Source organism: Urocitellus parryii, chromosome 6, assembly GCF_045843805.1.
Source record: "Urocitellus parryii isolate mUroPar1 chromosome 6, mUroPar1.hap1, whole genome shotgun sequence".
In the NCBI taxonomy this organism is placed as follows: Eukaryota; Metazoa; Chordata; class Mammalia; order Rodentia; family Sciuridae; genus Urocitellus; species Urocitellus parryii.
Window position 1 is genome coordinate 104427203 of NC_135536.1, and position 19884 is coordinate 104447086.

General features: G+C 40.7%; 1 protein-coding gene across 1 annotated transcript in view; it reads right to left on the minus strand.

Annotated features, from left to right (window-relative positions):
- Positions 1-19884, minus strand: part of Myo1e (myosin IE) — a 191121-nt gene that overhangs the window by 89951 nt on the left and 81286 nt on the right. Inside the window, exons 3-4 of the mRNA XM_026384866.2 lie at positions 13575-13664; positions 9815-9909 (exon numbers count right to left, since the gene is read on the minus strand). Of these exons, the coding sequence (XP_026240651.1) occupies positions 9815-9909; positions 13575-13664 (185 nt within the window). The remainder of the gene's footprint in view (positions 1-9814; positions 9910-13574; positions 13665-19884) is intronic.

Here is a 19884-nt window from a genome sequence, read left to right on the forward strand (position 1 = left end):
GCTATGGTTTGAATGTACCCCAAGATCCACTGTAGAATCCTAATTCTCAATGGGGCAGTATTGGGAGGTGGGCCCTAGTGGGGTTGGGGCTGGAGCCCTCATTAATAGATTGATGTTTTTCTCAGGTGCTATAAAGCAAGATTGGTTCCCGTGCTCCCTCTCTTATTTGCCCTCCCACTCTTTCCATGTATTTTCATGAGTTGAAGCAACACAAGGGCTTCAACAGAAGCCACTGCCAAAACTATCATCATGCTCTTAAACTTCCAGGCCTCCAGAACCAGGAGCCAAAATCTACTCAGGTACTCAGTCTCAGGTATTTCTGTCACCACAACAGAAAACAGCAAAAATACAAAGCTAGGAAAGGACTTAGGCAGTCTTGCCCTGAAGCCTGAGCTACGCTGCTTCAGATGAGCATGAATATTTAAAATCCTCCCACAGCTTGGATAGTCAATTAAAACCATCAATGTTTCCTAAGTAACTGTGTGAATCGCACAGTTCATAGTATCATCAAACTTTTAACGGCTCCTGAGTCTTCACTGATACACACCCATTTAGGCAAGCCTTCTGCCAGAAACATTTATTATCTCACACACAGTTGGAACAAACAAATAACAGCCTGCCTCACTGTGATCACAAGACAAGATAATGCTGTTAGAATGAGAAGCCACATCAAAGAATGTTCTGGGCAGCCCTCTCCAATGACTACTCACAGACTCTGTTCCTGGCAGCCCTATGGATCCGGGACTGAAGTCAATCGGAGGTGATACACCTCTGGGGGACTACAGGGTTGATGAGAGAGGGGTCCTCTATCAGACCTTGAAATCACATTCAAATATAAATCCTCAATACATGCTATTTTGTATAAAATTCAGAATCACACAGACATGTTGAAACTGCTGGGCAAATGATGCAGATTTATTCCTTAACGCATTGAAAAAAGTGTGACTAAGACAAAGAGCTGTCATTTTTTCCCACTCCCAGACAAACACCCAGCTAATTAGTGCTGTCAGGCAGACAAAATTCTCATCTAGTCTGCCAAGAAAATGGCCCCATGGCAATGCTCATCTAAGCCCAGCCTGATGCAATAGAAAGAACCCAATGTTTAGTCTGAAGACCAAGTGTAAGTTCCAGCTCAGTCACTTACTGCCTCTATAATTCTTCTCAGTGTTACTAGCAGACATTTTACATCACTCTTTAACAGTTTAATAATACTTTTCATGCACAGTTTCTTCATTATCTTTCTTTACATTCTTTTAGGGTATTAGTTCCCATTTTTCAGATCAAGTGACTGAGGCTTAGAGAATTTATCCCTTTAAACAGAACAGAATAGAGTCCACTCTGTGACTCACCCCAGAGATCTTTCCATTGTACCTCATGACTGTAGGTGGCAACAGATTATTACCAGCTAACCTAAAGCCTGTTTGCTCAAAAGAACAAAGAAAACTGGAAAGAGTGAACCAATAGAGTTGGGCTGCCCTGGCTAGGAACATAGTTTTGCCATATCTTTTGATATCTGCAGGGGTCCTAGAACCAATCCCCTGGGGAGATCAAGGGATGGCTGTATTTGCTTTGTATCCTTTAATTAAAGCATTTTTAATCTTTATGGCAAACTAGGTATTACTATTACCCTCTTTGCAGATCAACAAACTGAGTCTCAGAGGCAATGACACCTCCTCATAAAGCCCCCAGTTAGTCAGAGGTGGGAATTGACAGGGCCTCCCAAAGCCAGGCTAGGGGGACAGCGAGTCTTCAATCAATGCCGCTTAGGTCAACGAGACTGGGTGGACCAACAGAAACTCAAGAGTGACTTGAGCAGAGTCCCAATGCTAATAATAAAAAGTTCCTGAAGTACATCAAAGACAGGAAGACAGCTTGAGAATCTATGAGACACCTGATGGTGAAAGGGGAGGACAGGGCAGAGACACAAGCCAGACACCAGAAGTTTTGCCTTTCATCTTTACTACTGCAAATATTAGGATTCCAGTTCCAAAATATCTTTTGAAGCAGGTAGGTCAGAAATCTTAGATCTAATAATGACAACAATCTCCTTTTTCTCTATCAAAATTCTCATATTCAACCAGTCAGTAAATCCTATTGATGAACCTTCAAAATATCTCTCATGTCTTTATGCTTTTAAAAGCATTCAGCATCTATGCAAGACACAATATACAAAGACTTTGTGAACTATTGTTGGATACATTTAAAACAAAATGCCCTACTCATGAGGTGGGGTGGGGGGCTTCAGGATATTTGAAACAAATTAATAACTGATAAATATGATGCTTTCAAATTGACATCACAGTTTGTAAACATTCTAAGGTGGCAGGAGCTGGTTCAGGACCAAAGTAATAGGAATTCACTTTTGATGGCTGCAATAAAGCTACCACATAAATGTTCTCTGAGGCTCAGCGTGCCTCCAGAGAGGTCAGCTGGCAAGAGTTTCAGAAAGGTCTCTGGACACACTGCCAAGATCCTGTCCAGTGATGAAGAGATGATTAAGAATATGAGAAGCACTTACTACTTCTTTCCTTTTACCACTCCGTGACTATTTCATTAAATAGATTTACATAGTTGTCTTTAATATCCTCAAATATCATATATGTGGTTCTCTTACACAAATCCAAATTCTGGATTTTAGAGAACAGAAGATTAATGAGCTAAGCAGATATGGGCTGTTTGTCCACTGGGTGCACAGATATCTACCAAGTCTTAAGGTGCATCATGTTTTTTAATGATGCTAATATATTTACATAACTGCTGTTTCCATGTTGGCACGGCCCGGAGTCCACATTCACTTGCTCATCCATTTATTCCTTCACAGGCTTACTGAATGTCATACACCTTCCCTTTCCAACTCAGATCAGTCCATACCACAGCACGAGATTTCTGTATTCCCTCAAGATCCTATCTACTCTGGCCCAATAGACTGACCTTTAGTATCATGTCCCTGCTCAGAGACCTTCAAGACATCACCAAGACCTACAAACTTATGTGCAGGTCACCAGCTTGTCCTTCAGGGGGACCTGCCACAAATCAACCTTATATTCCCAAGTCAACCAATCCTGCACGACCATACAAATGCTATGTGGCCACAGTCCAGAAACTGACCATAGGGAAACATGAAAAGAAATGGGAGACTGAACTCTGACTCCCACACATACTCAGGAAAGTGGTCCAGGTATGGCTATCTGGTATGGTAATGCATCTTCACTTCCCAGTAAGATACCACAATCAACACATCGATAAGGACATGTTTGTTTATTTAAGTCAGTCTAAATGTTGATTGTCCTCCAATTCATGACACACACAATTGCCAGTCTCCTGGTTATGCAGAAAGAACATCAAGGCCAACATACAAAGGGCTGAGTTTAGAAAAGCACAGAATAACTACCCTCATTTAATATCCTAACTTCTGTCTCAGGGTATATGGCAGTTATTAACATCTCCACTAAAACATGGGACATTTGAGACACAGAAGCAGCACCTACCAGGAGGACATAGAGAAAATGTATAAAGTTTGAAGTCACACAGGGCTAAGCTCAAATAGGCTGTGCCATTTACTGGTTTGGCCATCTTGGAATTCTCTTAAGACTGATTTTCTGGGTTAACTTTGAGAAAGAGTAATGCTATTACAGTGAGGATTATGAAAAATAACCTATACGGAGAGCACCAGCAGAGGGCAGACACTCGGGGAGTACACGTTGCTTGGCTTAAAGGTGCTAAACAGAGGAGACCTGGAATCAGGATTTCAAGAGCCTGAGCCCAGAATCAACTAAAGTAACTTGGGAGCTTGAGAAAAGATACAGATGCCCTAGGCCCCCCACAAATCAGTTCAAACAACCTCTAGAGGTGGCGCCTAGATTATCTGTATAGCCACGGAGCTAATAAGGAATTTAGAAATTGGTTAAAGAAATCTAAGTTATCTCTGGAAAGTCAAATTAGTGAACACAAGGTGTAGTGGATGAAGTCAGCACCTAGAGAGGCCATCTCTCTGACCTGTCTGCCAGCATATCATGAAGGAAGACCTCGGAACATCTGTGGCCAATCCTAGGTACTTTCTCCTGAAGAGAGTTGAACCTAATGGCTGGCAGCGGTTGGTAGGACAGTACAGGACAACAGTAGGGGCTTCATCTACATAGAGTCAGGCAGGAAAATAAAAGCAGAAAGGGAAGGTTTTTCTCCAAGTAAAATGGCTACTCTGAGGAGTAGACCAGCACCCAACATTTCCAGGTGGAGTTAAGTGCCATCAGGCCAATCGTCCCTTCCCTCTCAATTCAACCCTCCGTTCAGCCTTCTATGTCTGTTGTCCATGTCTCTTCTCATGGACTCTGTTCCAGAACGAATAACCAGCATCCACAGGCAGGATTCTCCCTACCTCATGACAAACTGGGGTCAGATTCACACTGGTTTGTGGGTCTGGATGACCGGCTTGGTCAGACTACCTTGGGCTGCCCTACTCCGGCCATTTTCACAAATCGAGCTGGATGGCATTCATGACTCAAGACCAAAGCTTCAGTGGAAACTAGTGCCATCTTCTTCCTTGATTACTTTCTTTTAAAATTCAATTTGTTACACTGATTTCTAATCCAGAAACAGTCAGCTGCCTGTCCATCCTGTCACTGTGCTCACTGCTTTAAAACCAGAGTAAGGTTGTGAGGAAACTGGCAGTACTAACTGTATGGGCTGTGGTATCCCATCCACACTCACTTACACAGTCACGCCAGGAAAGTTAAGGAAGTGAAGGTCTATAAGAATGCCATGGAAATTATATCACTATTCACTTTTTTTTTTAATATTCGAAATAATGCTGCTCAAATTCTGACTCTGTCTAGCCATGGCAGAGTCCCTTAGCACAGGAGAAGACTTTTCTTGCAGCTCTCATGAAAATGGGTTCAGTTTTGTCAGCACAATGATGCAGACTGTAATCCCAGAGGCTCAGGAGGCTGAGGCAGGAGGATCAGCCTCAGCAATTTAGCAAGTTTGAGGTCAGCTTCAGCAATTTAGCAAGGCCCATACAACTTAATGAGACCCTGTCTCAAAATAAAAAAATGAAAATTATAAAGGCTGGAGATGCTCAGTGGTTAAGTGCCCCTGGGTTCAATTCCCTGTGTCAAAAAAAGAAAAGAAAAAAGGGTTCAGTTTGTTTTCTGATCATACATTTATTTAGGCAGGCAACATTAGATCCTGCCTCTGGCAGACCAAGCACCCAGCTCATTCAGCACTATGGCTACAAACCGGAGTCTCTCTATAGGACGTTTCTCTGTCTTCCCTCTCTATTAGCATTATTTGGAAGAAAGAATTCCAAAGCCAGGAAACTTCAGAATTCATCTGTTCAATCAGTTTATTAACAGACAAAGAAAATGAGGCCCAAAGCAGTGTTGGGTGTGCTGCCTGGGGTCAGAAAACTGGTGAGAATAATCACCAGCCACATGCCAGAAATTGAAAATCTACTTTCTCAACGCAAAGGAACCACGGTTTCTGTATATATATTAGTTGTTGATGGACCTTGATTTTATTCATTTATTTATAAGCAGTGCCTCACACATGCTAGGCAAATGCTCTACACAACTACAGCCCCTCTTGTATACTCTTGTAACTCAAGAGTGGTTGGGCTTTTGGCCTCTGTACCTGAGAAGTGACTTCCAGGCCCCTGTAATGTCTTGCCTGATAGATGTGTCTTTGATGGCCTGGGGGCCTGGACCAACTCGACAATGTAATATTTTGGAATATACCTCCAGAGGAAGTTGGAGATTAAAGGTACTGCCTGGACCTTTAGAAAGATCCAGAAATCAAAGGTCAACCATGCAGGAAAAATGTGATCAAGCTTAAATAAAAACTCTGGACACCAGAGACTTGCATGAGCTCCCCTGGTTGGCAATGGGTACTGTCACATATGGTAGTTGAAAGAGAAACACATCCGTGACTCCATGAGAAGGCATGACAGGAAACCTCACATTTGGTCCCTCTCAGACCTCACTCTTTGTGTCATTTCTTTTGTCCAGTTCTGATTTGCATTCTGTTGCAATAATAAAACTGCAATCCTAAATATAGGGTTGTCTGAGTTCTGTGAGTGGCTCTAGTGAATTACTAAACCTGAGGGTGCGGTGGGAATTTGTAGCCAGCTGATCAGAAGGGAGGGTGAGGAGGACTGAGCCCTTCACCTGAGTTTTGCTTAACTCTAAGGAGTTTCTGAAGCTCCCTCTTCTACCATCTCCTAAATTAACTGCAGCCACCTTAACAGAAACCCTTGGGAGCAGTTCCTTGAAGTCCCTGCCACCTGAACAGCTGGAAAAAAGGACCCTGGAAGCAGGGCATTTGCCCACTTCAGTGCCTGTGTATCCCACAGTGAGAGGCAGCGGGGGATCTGAGCACGGAAAAAATCGTGGGCCAGGCAAGCCCATTCCCTCCCTTCCCATCCCAGCACACCCCCAGAAGAGGAAAAGACTGAGGAAGGAGAAAGGGCACAAAGTTCTATAACAAACTCATCCAGACTCTCGATAAGTTCAGTTAGGAAAACACCTCCCACCTCTCTAGTGACCAGAGACCTCAACTCAGTGTCCCCCAAAAGCACTTTCTACTTAGCAACCCAAGTCTCCTGGTACTCCAGTATGCCTCCTCAACAGGAATAACCTGCATCTAATCAAGCATTTGGGTCTAACTTCTAATTTATAGAAGAATCAGTTACAGGAGTAAATACAATGAGACCATGTGAAAACAATTAGACACCTCCAGGAGGTGTCTGTAGGAAAACTGGCTGGTCTCTCCAAAAAAATAAATGTCAAAGGGGCCCCCTGGGCTTTCTGCTATGGTAGGGGGCCTGTTTAGCATGCACAAGAACTTGCATTCAACCCCAGCAATAGCAGTGAAAAACTCTGTCATTAAAAAAAAAAAAAGTCATGAAAAAAAAAAAGTAGCAGTAGGGGAACTGTGGCAGGATAAAAATAAACCTTTAACATTCATAACCAAATGCACCCAACCTTCCTTGGTTTGCATAAGCCAGCAGGGAAGATAATGTTTGCAGCAATGTGAATATAGACTGCTGTGTTTTAGATGATATTGAATATCCTTCTTTTTCAGAGATGTAAGTGGAAATATTTAGGGGCAAAATGTTATGAAGTCTGTATTTACCTTGAAATACTTGAGATCCGTATTTACCTTGAACTGCTTCAGTGCTCGTGTTTTGTAGCTTCGATTTTGGAGCCATGTAAATGGCTTTTACATAATTACAAAACAAAATTCAACTTAAAAAGGTTAAACCACTAAAGTGAAAAACGGAATCAAGGTTAGGTTGATGTGCAAATGACAAAGAAAAGGAATGTTCTACGTGAGTTTAAAAACCCAATATTTTAACTTTAAATATGGGGAACTTGGACAAAAAGAACAAAAAAACTTAAAAATGAATTCAGTATTGCTATAATAGTATTAGGATTGTTATTTTAAAGCATTAGCAAAATTACTTATTTGCTTTATCCTACTATATGTATATAAAAACAAAGACAGTATAAAGTAGTTGTGTTAATATCATCAGGATCAAGATTTTTGACCCAAGAGAAATGAGTTACAAATATAGAAATTGAAGAAATGTTCAAACTCTACCATCTTCAAAATAAACTGGTAAGAGCACTATGAACTCATACTTCATTGTTCTCTTTATAAATGTCTGTACCCTAGCTTGTCTTCTGACAACTAGAAGTACCAACAACACAGGGTATCGAGAATTCTAGGTGCCCAGATTAGTGGTTTCTAAATACCATGTCCCACTAAAATGAATCAGGAACTTTTGGAGAAGTGGCTGATTCTTGTCTTGGGCAGGATGAGCTGGGAACATTTCAGACCCTGAAATCATCAGAGATCCCTAGGGACATGGCAAAAGGACATAAGAGCCAATGAAAGGGCTCTCACCGGTCAAGAATAGAATCATTTGAGCTTCCAAAAGAGTAACTGCAATATAATTAAGTAGGTAAAACATTTGAAATTCACTAGTTTGAAATGATACTGAAAATAAAAACACATTACCTTGGGAGGTTGCTAGGGCAACAATTCATTACTTTGAAAAGTGGTAAGTGAAGAAAACGAATCGAGCATTTTCTCGAGTTTCCCCATAAAGACTGCATTTGAAGGTGACCAAATAACTCCAACGAACACATGCAGAAGAATAATAGAATTGGAAAATAACTATTTTTTTTAACCACTAATAAGGAATAGTGGTGAAATGAGAATTAGCAATGGATGTATCCATTGAGAATCTGAACATCACATGAAGAGAGATCAACGGGAATTAAGTCCTCAGCATCCAATGAAGTGTTTTGGCCAAAAAACTGAATCTGAATCTGATCACACTTTTAGATCTAACTACCATTTTACAGGAAATCCGGGGAATGGTGGAATACTTAAGTGTCATCACAGGATATAGTCAGTGCCAGACTGCAGAAGGCAGTGCTGGGCAAACAGTCCCTTTCTTTAACAAATAAGTGCCAAGAAAACAAAGACAACAGAGGAGAATAGTTAACAATTAAGAGATTTCAGAGATGTAGCAACCAGGTGCTATGGGTGGGCCTTGTTTGGATCCTAAATGAAAACAAGCCAGAGAAGAAGAAGGAGAAGGAGAAGGAGAAGGAGGAGAAGAAGAACTTATAAAACAGTCACAGAATTGGAATACTAATAATATTAGATGACAAAATAATTATCATGTGTTGGATCAAACCTAGGGTCCTGCATGTACTAAGTAAGCAAGCACTCTGAGCTATACCCCTGCCCCAAGAATTATTCTTTGTAAGGTATGTACCTCTCTTTTAGAGGTGTATTCCAATTATTGACAAATGAAGGAATTTACTGTCTAGAATTTGCTTTAAATAATCAAGTGGGACAGGAGGGAAGAACTAAATGAAACAGGTTTGGCCACATATGGATAACTATGCAAAGTAGATGGCAGATACAGAGGGACATTTTATACTGCTCTTTCTAATTGTGTTTGTTTGTGAGGATCCATGATAAAGTTAAAAAAAAAATGATCAGGTAAAGAAACTAAAACAGATAGTGAAGAACAAAATGATTATATTTGGGGTTCTTTTTATTGTTTGCTTTTTTGGACAAAATGTTAACTGTCCAATTCTAAGTGATGGGAGTATGGATATTTATATTTTCTATGTTTCTATGTTTTCTATGTTTGAAAATGTTCATATTAGTAAATAAATTTAAAAGCACCTAAACCCAGCCAACAATCAGAACCTGGGTCAGGTTAAAAGGATTATGAAATATAGCTACAGATACCCACTACTGGCATTTATTAGTAATGTCCTCAAAAAAAAAAAAATCAAACCAAATGACAGAAGAATATTCAAAAAAAAGTTCAAATTTGAACTGCAAATTATTAAGGTCCTAGAAAGTGGAACCCAGAGACAACATAGTGAAACACAGTTACTATGCTTGTAATACTAAGGTTATCATTTCAGAGCCAAGTCACAGTACAGTCAGATGAAGGGGAGATGCTTATGATTTCCATCCAGGGTCACGACAGCATCTTTGCCCCCATGATCAGAAAGGTCTGGCTGGTACTATGTGCCCTAAAGCCTCAATGTCTTAAGCAACAGGGAAGAAACAGCAACCCTGTGGAAACTGAAAGCTTTTATGATCTGGCCCTCGATGATGTCGAATTATGAAATAAACCAGGACAAAGCAGCCAGGCTGCTTGTCATGCAGACACATTAACCAGCCTGTGACATCAGAGGCTGTTGCAAAACCACCGCTTCCGGCAGAACTCTATAAGGACAGTGGCACAGCGTCCTCCCACCTACTAATATGGTCTTTCTCATACCTGATGATGACGCACTGGTTCTCTCTGTCGATGATCATGTTTCTGTACATACTATCTGCAAGGGCATAAATATGTGGTGGGTTTTCATACTGTGCCTAGAAAGGCAAAAACAGAAACAAAACCAAAAATACATGTTAGAAAGAGCAACACACTGAATGCTTTTATAGGCCTTGGAAGTGAACCCACCACTATATAGTTCCAATGCCTATAATTACAATGGTAAAGTTTGCATGGTACAAGAATTTATAAAATATCCCTAGTTTACAAAGAGTTACACCCTAAGAAAATTTAGATGGAATCTGGAAGGACACTTCCTGGGCATGTGTGTGACTCAGCCTTCAGACATGTCCCAAAGTCTTTGGGTCCTTCAACACCACACCCTTCCACTCAAGCACGCCTCTGCAAAGAGGTTTTACTGCTGAATGTTTCTGAAGGCACCTGGGCAACAGGTCAGAAGAGCCCAACCAAAAACCTGGGTTTGATTTTGAATAGAATTCTAAATTCCTATGTACATTTTTCTTTTTTTTATAGATTCTGGGATCTCAGAGGAAATTAAGTGAGACTGTGGATTTTCCATAAGAAAAAGCAAGGAGGTGTGGTTCTTTAAAGGGATAAACTAGTTTGGCCAGTTTGTTTGGCCAGTAGGGGAAAAATATTCTGCTACACCAAAAATTCCTGGGTTTATGATTTAGTCTCAGGAGACTGCTTAGCTATGCACAAATACAAACTAAAACATTTTTCCGTACCTAATAAATTCACTGTCTCAGCCTGACTTCAGCCCTGCTCTATTCAATTTCTTGGTGCCCACCTTTACCACTCCCTCAAAAATTACCAAAAAGAGCCAGGTGTGGTGGCACTTGTCTATAATCCCAGTGATTCTCGAAGCTGAGGGAGAAAGATATCAAGTTCAAAATCAGCCTCAGCATCTTAGTGAGGCCCTGAGCAACTTAGAGAGACACTGTCTCAAAATAAAAAAATAAATAAAATTAAATTTAAAAAAAAATAAACAAATAAAGGGCTGAGGATGTGGCTCAATGGTTAAACATTACTGGGTTCAATCCCTGGTACAAGAAAATTACTAAAGAGAAAAGCACTTCACTGTGGTGGATAGCTGGATAAAGTATTCTTAAATTTAAGATTACTAGGGCTGGGGATGTGGCTCAAGCGGTAGCGCGCTCGCCCGGCATGCGTGCGGCCCGGGTTCAATCCTCAGCACCACATACCAACAAAGATGTTGTGTCCGCCGAAAACTAAAAAATAAATATTAAAATTCTCTCTCTCTCTCTCTTTAAAAAAAAAAATTACTGAACCCCAAAGTTAAAAGAATACCAGATCCAGGATGAGCAGACATTTAGAATGCTTCACTGGTTCCCAGCTCTGAAGTGAGGTTAAGAATGCTCATGCTGTAAACCACACAGAGCACTAATAACAGAGAGTAACAGAGAAGATGGACAGGAAACTCACTTTTGTAAAGGTAAAGCATAACCTATTCCATCTTTGAGCCTTATCACTTACTACAGGAAAAGAGGCCTGGCTGAGAAATTGTTGCCCATTGCCAAGCTCTAGAAGACCAAATTCAGTGGGGAGGAGGAGGGGAGCTGGCGCCTGCACACAGGGCAAACGTTGGGTGTAGCCCATGCTCAGGGCTCCCCAGAGGAACTGCCCAGTCAGAGCTGGAGGCCATCCTGGGACTGGATGACTGGAAAACTTTACTCAGGGACCAGAATAGTATGTTAAACCTGCCTTCATTATCAGAAGAGGATGCCTGACTGGAACCTCATAATAGAGTCTTAGACCAGCTTCTCCTAACCCAAATCTTGCTAGTACAATATTGTTTTAATGCCACTTTGAAAACAAGGAAGTAGAGGATTTTAAGAAAGAAAAGAGGATGGAAAATGGAAAGAAATGGAGTGGAGAGAACACTGTGGGTAACCAAGGGAAAGGTGTGGGCAAGTCACTGCCCAGTGAGGGCTTCCAAGCTGCTGAATGAAAGCTAGTGTCTCCTCTGTTTCCCATCTAGGATCTTACTGAGCCTCTGAGCTAGCTACCTGTGAGAATTACAGAGTAGGCATTTCCTGTGCCTGACTCTCCCATCTCCTGAGACCCTAAAGTCAAGGAGACCCGACTTCAAATCCTAGCTTGGTAAATTCTAATATGTCACTTTTGAGCCTCAGTTTCCTCACCTGTGAAATGGAGGTAGATATAGTTGGATATAGCCAGCATCCAGGGATGTTTTATTAAAGTTGTTGCAAGCACACACCGTGCATGGTACTCAGCAACACTGTTACATGGTACTTTATAACACTGTTACAATTAGCAATTAAAAAAATTATACACAATGGCATATCCTATAATCCCAGTGGCTTGGGAGGCTGAGGCAGGAGGATCCCAAATTCAAAGCCAGCCTCAGCAAAAATGAGGCACTAAGCAACCCAGTGAGACCCTGTGTCTAAATAAAATATAAAATAGGGCTGGGGATGTGGCTCAGTGGTCAAGTGTCCTGAGTTCAATCCCCGATGCCCCCTCCATCCCCCTGACAAAAATATTGCATTTCAGCCAGGTGTGGTGGCACACCCCTGTAATCCCAGCGGGACTTGGGAGGCCGAGGAAGGAGGATCACAAGTTCAAAGCCAGCCTCAGCAACTTAGTGAGGCCATAAGTAACTTAGCAAGACCCTGTCTCGAAATAAAAAGAGCTGGGGATGTGGCTCAGTAGTTAAGACTCCCTGGGTTCAATCCCTGGTACCAAAAAAATTCTACATTCCTATAAAGACAATTCTTTGACAGATGAATGATCTAAAAGGGACTCACAGGCAACAGCCCTTTTCAGAGAACTGGAAGGAAACGCAAGCATAGTGTTTCCATGCATGGTGCCCTGGCTGCCATCAAGGATGCAGAATCAGCTCTGCCTCAGGGTCCTCGGACTGGGGGCCAGGGAAGGGCCTGGCCTCTGCAGACAGTGTTTCCCTTGTGCTGGGCCTCCATAAAGGCAGCTTTATCAAAGGCCTCTCGCGTGGCAGCCTCCTTCGGCTCCAGCTACCAGCACCATTCATCTGGCAACGCTGGGGTGGGCTCCTGCTCTGGCTAAGTTGCCTTCCACTTCAACTGATGAATCTGTGTGGGCTCTCTTTTGTTTGTCTTCCAGGGGTCAGAATTAGTGAATGCTCTTGTGCTTCTGCTACAGAGGAGAGGAGCAGCAGAAGAAAGGAAGAGGCAGAGATGGGGAGACCAAGGGAAGTAAGTGCAGAACCGCAAAATAAAATATATTAACAAGGATCATAGCTTCTATTTTTATTAACAACTGAAATGACTATGGAGCTAAAGTTGATATGAGATGGTTCCACATTAATAAATGAAGTAATAAAAGATTCATTTTTCATTTTCAAGTCATAGCCACAGCTAAGGGTTTAATTCTGAAAGGATGTTCCCATTGCCTTATTTTTCTTAACTTATTATTGTTTTTTATTTCTTAGAATTCTGTGGCATATGCAGAAGCAGGAAAATCTCCCTCACAAAGTGGATTCTACACTCATTTATCTAATTTTGTAGACAAATAAGGCTCAAGGGTTTGGCCTGTGTTTCTTCAAACTGTACTCTAAACAGCAGCACATCATTAAAGAATCAAATAATGTCACTTACTTGAGCTTCCCCAATAAATAATTCATAAGAAAATGCAAATGCATTGTTAACTTCAAGAAAAAACTATTTATGCATCATAAAAGCCCTGAACACTACAGTAATTTCTATGGCACATAACTTACCGCTCCTTGGTACATTTCAATTTCCTTTTCCCCAAAATATGGCATCTGCTTGAAAGGGTTCACTGAGATTAATACCGATCCTATATATGTCTGGATTTAACCCGGTTAAGGTCCATCATCAATCTTCACAGCTACACATTTTTCAAATTAAGCAACCAGATGTTATCAAGAACTCATAACGACTGTTCAAATAGAAAGCTCATGTACATGTTTTCTAAATGGCTATAAACAAAGACAAAAGCAATTATCCAAAAGCTTTGTTCCCCCTCAAGAATAATAATGAATTTAATTACCAAGGTGCTACAAAAAGAAATCATTATTTTAAATAAGTTAAAGCATATTCTTTCCAGATTGGGCACATGAAACACTTGGGGTGAGGGCGGTGTGGACAGAACAGAAATGGCCAAGGAGTGAAATAGGCAGTTATTATTTCTCTCCTCGAACAACACGTTTTTCAATTGGAACTTTAGGTAGACTAAAGACATATTCATTTTCTTAGCTTACAAATAGGGGAATTAGACGAACTGAACAGTCATGCTTTTCAGAAGCTCAGGGGAACTCAGTGCCATCAATAAGATAATATTTAGAGAAGAAAATTATAAACCATATATCGAGTTTAGGGGAAGAGAGTATTATTTCTGCTTAGGTGATCCAGGAAAGCCTGGAGAAGATGCACCCAAAATGTTATTAGAACATAAAAAATTCCTTTTATTCATTCAACGATCAGCTAATTTGAATTGGGTGTTTGCCATATGCCAGGCACTGTTGTAGATGTTGGGAATTCAGCAGTGAACAATACAGACAGAACTGATTAAAACCCTTGTCCTCATGAAGGAGAAAAGAATCATGAACATCTCTCTCTCTCTCAAATTTGGATTTATTTATTTATTTAGTGCCAGGGATTGAGCCCAGGGTGCTTAACCATTGAGCTACATCTCCAGCCCTTTTTATTTTTCATTTTGAGACCGGGTCTTGCCAAGTTGCTTAGGGCCTTGATAAGTTGCTGCAGCTGACCTTGAACTTGCTATCCTCCTGATTCAGCCTCCAGAGTTGCTGGGATTATGGCTTTTGGTTTTTTGTTTGTCTGTTTGTTTTTTTGCCATGCTGGGGATTGAACCCAGGCCTTAGTATGTGCTAGGCAAGTGCTCTAACCACTGAGCTACATTCCCAGCTATAAAACTTTTCCTTTTTAGCATTAGTGGCATTGTAACATTTAGCAAATAAAAATATATGAAAGTTAGTTTTAAATTTGAATGTCAGAAAAGCAATTTTTAAGCATGCCTCAAGTAATATTTGGAATATACTTACACTAAAAATTATTTTTTTTAATTCAAATTTAACAGAGGGACACCCCATATTTTACCTATCAACCCTAAAGCAACAGTGCAAGGAACTGAAGCAGGAAGGAGGAAGGATTGTGTCTCTTCTAGATTCTGTGATCCTTTCTGTGCTCTAAAATGCATCCGCCTTAGGTTATTTTTAGTATCTTTTCCACATGGTGGAGACCTAATCAAAACAGAATGGAGAGTTGCCTCCCATTTGGATTTTCATGCTAAACAAATGTGATGACTCTATGGTCAATCCAACGATGAACAAGTGCAGCACTGCTAGAACCAACCTCATTGCGGGTGAGGAGGAGGAGGGGTATTCCATGGGCACATCCATTTCTAGGTCAAAGCAAAGGTGGGTAAACCTGACCCTTCCCTGGGTCCTAAAGGGAATGCTGTTCATGCTGCCTGTCCTAGACAAACTGATCTCTGCACACAAAGAATGAAGGCTGCCCTGAGGACATAAGCCCAAGCATTCCCTCTTGGGCCTTGGTTACCCAATAAATAGAATTGAGCTGCATCTGAGCCCCAAAGGTAACCAACATTTTTCTGGACTGTTAATAATCTGCTATACAAAGGGATGCCTTAAGAATTCTTGATTTTTCACTTACTAGATGATATAAATTCTGCTAATAGCCCAGTTAAGGAAACATTCAGAGAATAAAACCTCTTTGGGCTGTTGTAGGCCAATCCTGAATTAATGACCCCAGGTTGGAAAGGGGAAATTTTAGTTGCTCCCTTAAGTTTCCCCGGAGGGTTCTCCAGGGCAATTCTATATGGGCAATGTGGCCTGATTCCATGCTAAGCAGCCACACACTTCCCTAAATCAGGAGAATTAAGACAAGAGAATTTTAAACTTAATAGAAACAAACATATTTTATCTTTTTCAGATAAACATTTGGCTTCACTGTTTATCTGAACAATTTTCAACTTTCCAACACACTAGGTCTACAGAGACCTCTTGATTTCTCTGAGAATGCAAGTCTCCAGTGGGCTGGGAGCTCCAGGTCACGCCTTCCACACTCACCCAGACTCCCTACTACATAATTCAGCATGCCTTTAGAAAAGCTGTGGGACAGGCTCCACCCACATAACCTTGGGCAATGAAGGTGTGGTCCAAGGTTAATTTTCAAAATGCATGGAGATATAAAAATATGATAAACCAGAAAAAAAGTAAATGCCATCTTATTTAGTAGAGTATGAGAGACAGACTGGGCCCAGCAGATCTTTAATTGATTGGTTCTCAAATGCTGGTCCATAGATCTAATGAGTTTTCTTCGACCTGCGGCAAGAATGACAAAAACAGAAATAATGCACTGAATTTTTCATAAGGCTCAATTCATTCCACATAAAGGTTTATTCTTTATTTTTAGATCATTTCCTTCATACAATTTTTAGCATTAAATATTCTTTCCTTTATGGAATGTACTGGTAGTACAACTTCTGCTTGTTTGCTCTTAAAGGTCTCACTAAGAGCTAAGCTAACTTTGTGACTTCCCCAAAACTGCCCACAGTGAGGAGTCGACTTCCTTGGATCTACCACTGACATGGGGCAGAAGGTGAGGAGACCTGCCCTACACCACACCCGTGAGATTGGCTCCAGCCCTGAGTGCAAGGTCTCGCTGCAGCCTGCTGCCCAGCAAGGGGCTGCTGAGGGCCATACCTCGCTCTGAACAACTACTTTCGCTACCTAGACCTCCCATCAGTCTGGCAGAAAAGTATGGACTCCTAATTCAAGGATTTAAAATGCCAGACACATTTGAGTATGATCTTTGAGCAAAAAAAAAACCAAGTTTGGTAGAAAGTTGGACCCAATTACGCATGAAGTACTTTGATGAAAACCGGAACTGCTTTCATCACCCAAGTGGCTATAAATGATGTGAAGCACAAAAGGACATTGACGTATTCTTTTTTTTTTTTTTTTAAGTTTCCTACAATGTTTTAGAATGTAATTGTGGCATTCCTCATGACAAATGGATGGTAAATTCAACCTTCCTTATCTTAGGATAAACAGCTCAAAAATACATGGTTTTACTGCTGTCAAATGTCAGCATTTCTTAGGCAGATTTTCTTTTCCTAAAGTAGAACAAAGAAATGTGCATTCAGTCTGAATGCATGAACAATAGATTGTGCCAAACCGCTGACCTTCAATACACAGCAGTGCTGGTATTAAATGCAAGAAGAGGTAAAATGAGCAATTTTATAACAATGGCTCTTTTTGCCTTAACAATTAAACACAGGAAAGAAAAAAAGTCAACTCTTATTTATACAGTAATGCTATGCTATTGTATCTCCCTCTTAACATGAAGTAGTAACGGAGACTTTTATATCTTATCAGAGGTATAGGTTTGCAGTGAGGCACCCAGTATTATTTCATAAACATCCATCAGAACCATCAAGCCTCCCAAAGCTCAAAGTGATAGAAAGCACACTTATACTGGGCTTCCCATATATTGAGTGGGTAGAGGTTTTTAAAACATAAAGTCATTAGTGGTCAAGTAACTCATTTCCTTGGTAGAACACAACATTAGTCAGTTATTGATTCAAAGGCATTAATTCAAAGGCATTAATCAGCTCCCTCTATGTGAGTCATTTAAATTTTGGTTGTTTGAATTTAAAAAGCAAGTCTAAGAGAGTCAACAAGTTTTCAATGAACATAAATACAATGCATCATGACAAAAATTGTGCAGGAAAGCAAGAAATACACAACGCAGAATGACGCCATTTTTGTTAAAATTAACAGCAGCAAGAAGGCATAGGTGAATATGTCTATATGTGATCCAAGTGAATGGTGCACACTAAGAGTGTTTTAGTGTTCTCCTCTTTGCCTGTCTGTGTTTTACAAGTCACACGAGATGAACATGTGTTGCTTTAATTGCTTTTTATGTTTTGTTCTTCATACACAAGACACAGTTCCTATCCTGAAGGAGCTTCTGGTGCTTTAGGAGTAAACAGTCTTTATGGGGAGGAGTGAGGCTGTCTGGGAGGAGGATGGACTGACTCCTGACAACTACTGACATTATTTTTGTCTGTTTTTATCCAGCTTATCAAAAACAATGTTTCCTTGGAGGGAGTGGTGGTGTAGGCCTATAACCCCAGTGTCTTGCAAGGCTGAGGTAGGAGGATCACAAGTTCAAAGCCAGCCTCAGCAATTTAGCAAGACCCTGTTTCAAAATAAAATGAATAAATAGGCTGGAGATGTGGTTCTGGTAAAGTGCCTCTGGCTTTAATCTCCAGTGCCAAAAAAACCCAAAGCAATAAACATGTTTCAGTGTTATCAGTAACTTTAGCCTACATCCCAAGGTTTTTATGGGTTTATTAACTGCCCATTTAAACCAATTTCTATGGTAAAATGCACATGAATTTACAATAACCAATTTACAATAACCAATCTAAAATAATTCAGAAACATCAGAACTTAAACATCTGTCTTCATGTGTGTTCATTAACAGCTTGTGCTCCCTCTGTGCTGACTGCACGATTTCACTTCACCAATAGCAGTCTCACCTGAGGGAGATTTAATCATCACTCTCATTATACAGATGAGGAAACCAAGGCCCATAGATCACAAAACCTATTAAGGTCACCAAATCCACACAGAGTAAAGCCTGAAGTCAGGCAGCTCAGAACCAGATTCTGCCACCCAGTTCTTCCTAAGTTCATCTGTCAGTTTCTAAGAATCCCAGGTCCTGACATAAAAGTGATTAAAATTTTTTGGATGATGATAAATACAAAGAAGCATATTACATTTTTTTCTTTCTTTTTTCAATTCTGGGGATCAAACCTGGGGCCTTGGGCATGCTAAGCAAGTGTCCTACCACTGAGTTACACCCATAGCTCAGCATATTTGCTTTTTTTTTTTTTTTTTTTGGCTAAATTAAAGTTCTGAAGTAAACACAATTGCTTCCATTCAATTAAATTACCGGAAACTCTAGACAGGTGTCTAGCTCAAGATTCAATAAGTTTATTCTACAAAGGGCCAGCCTATAATTATTTGATTTTTATTTTTGCATGCTGGGGATCAAACCTACGGTCTCATACATACTAGGCAAGCCCTATGCCAGTGAGTTATACCCCATTCCTGAAAGTAATTATTTTAGACTTCGTGGGTCAGGTAGACTTAGAGTCTTGTTAAGTTGTTGAGGCTGGTTTTGAACTCGAAATCCTCCTACCTCAGCCTCTGGGATTACAGGCATGCGCCACTATCCCTGGCCCTAGGTCATCCTTGACACCATACCTTCAGAAGTCACCACCAACATCAGAGTTAAACCTTTCAGTACCATCATGCAGGTTCCACACAGATCTTTGCACATCAATGGCTAACTCCCATGATACCACATGCACATTTCTTCCCATAGCTGCACTGATCAGAACTCTCGAATCTTATAGGAACTGAAGCAAATATCACAGTTCTCTGTTTATAATGAAGTCAACACACATTTGAATCAAATTTCCATTCTGCATTTTTAAAAGCCCTATAAAGAAACGGCATCCGGCAAGCTAAAATTGAAACATAAAGAACAACTCAAGAATGTCAGGCATTTTCAATAGTTGATCTGCATTCTCATGTTTCCTTTAGTAAACAAAGATGCAAAAAGACTGCCTCATGCAGAAACAAAACAAAACAAAAGCCAAATTGTCAATCTTTTACAAACCTTTTAAGTCTGGAATGAAACTCGCTACATTACTGATATGACTCTCTGCAAACCAGGACTTTCTCTAAGTTTCTAAGATCTAGAGATCTTAGATACCATGTGTGGGCCACAGCACATCAAAGGGACAATACTATAGAGTGAAATACCAGCCGAAACTTGACCTTGTGAAATGCCAGGAAGATGATTTAACATCCATCATCTTTGCCCTTTCATAGCATGAACCAAGTGACACAAAAATCCAGCTCCTCATTCCCAAACGGTGAAAATGCTGTGAGTGCATCAATTCAGACCTTCAGATGGCTCTCTGACCAGGTATAAAGCCACGTT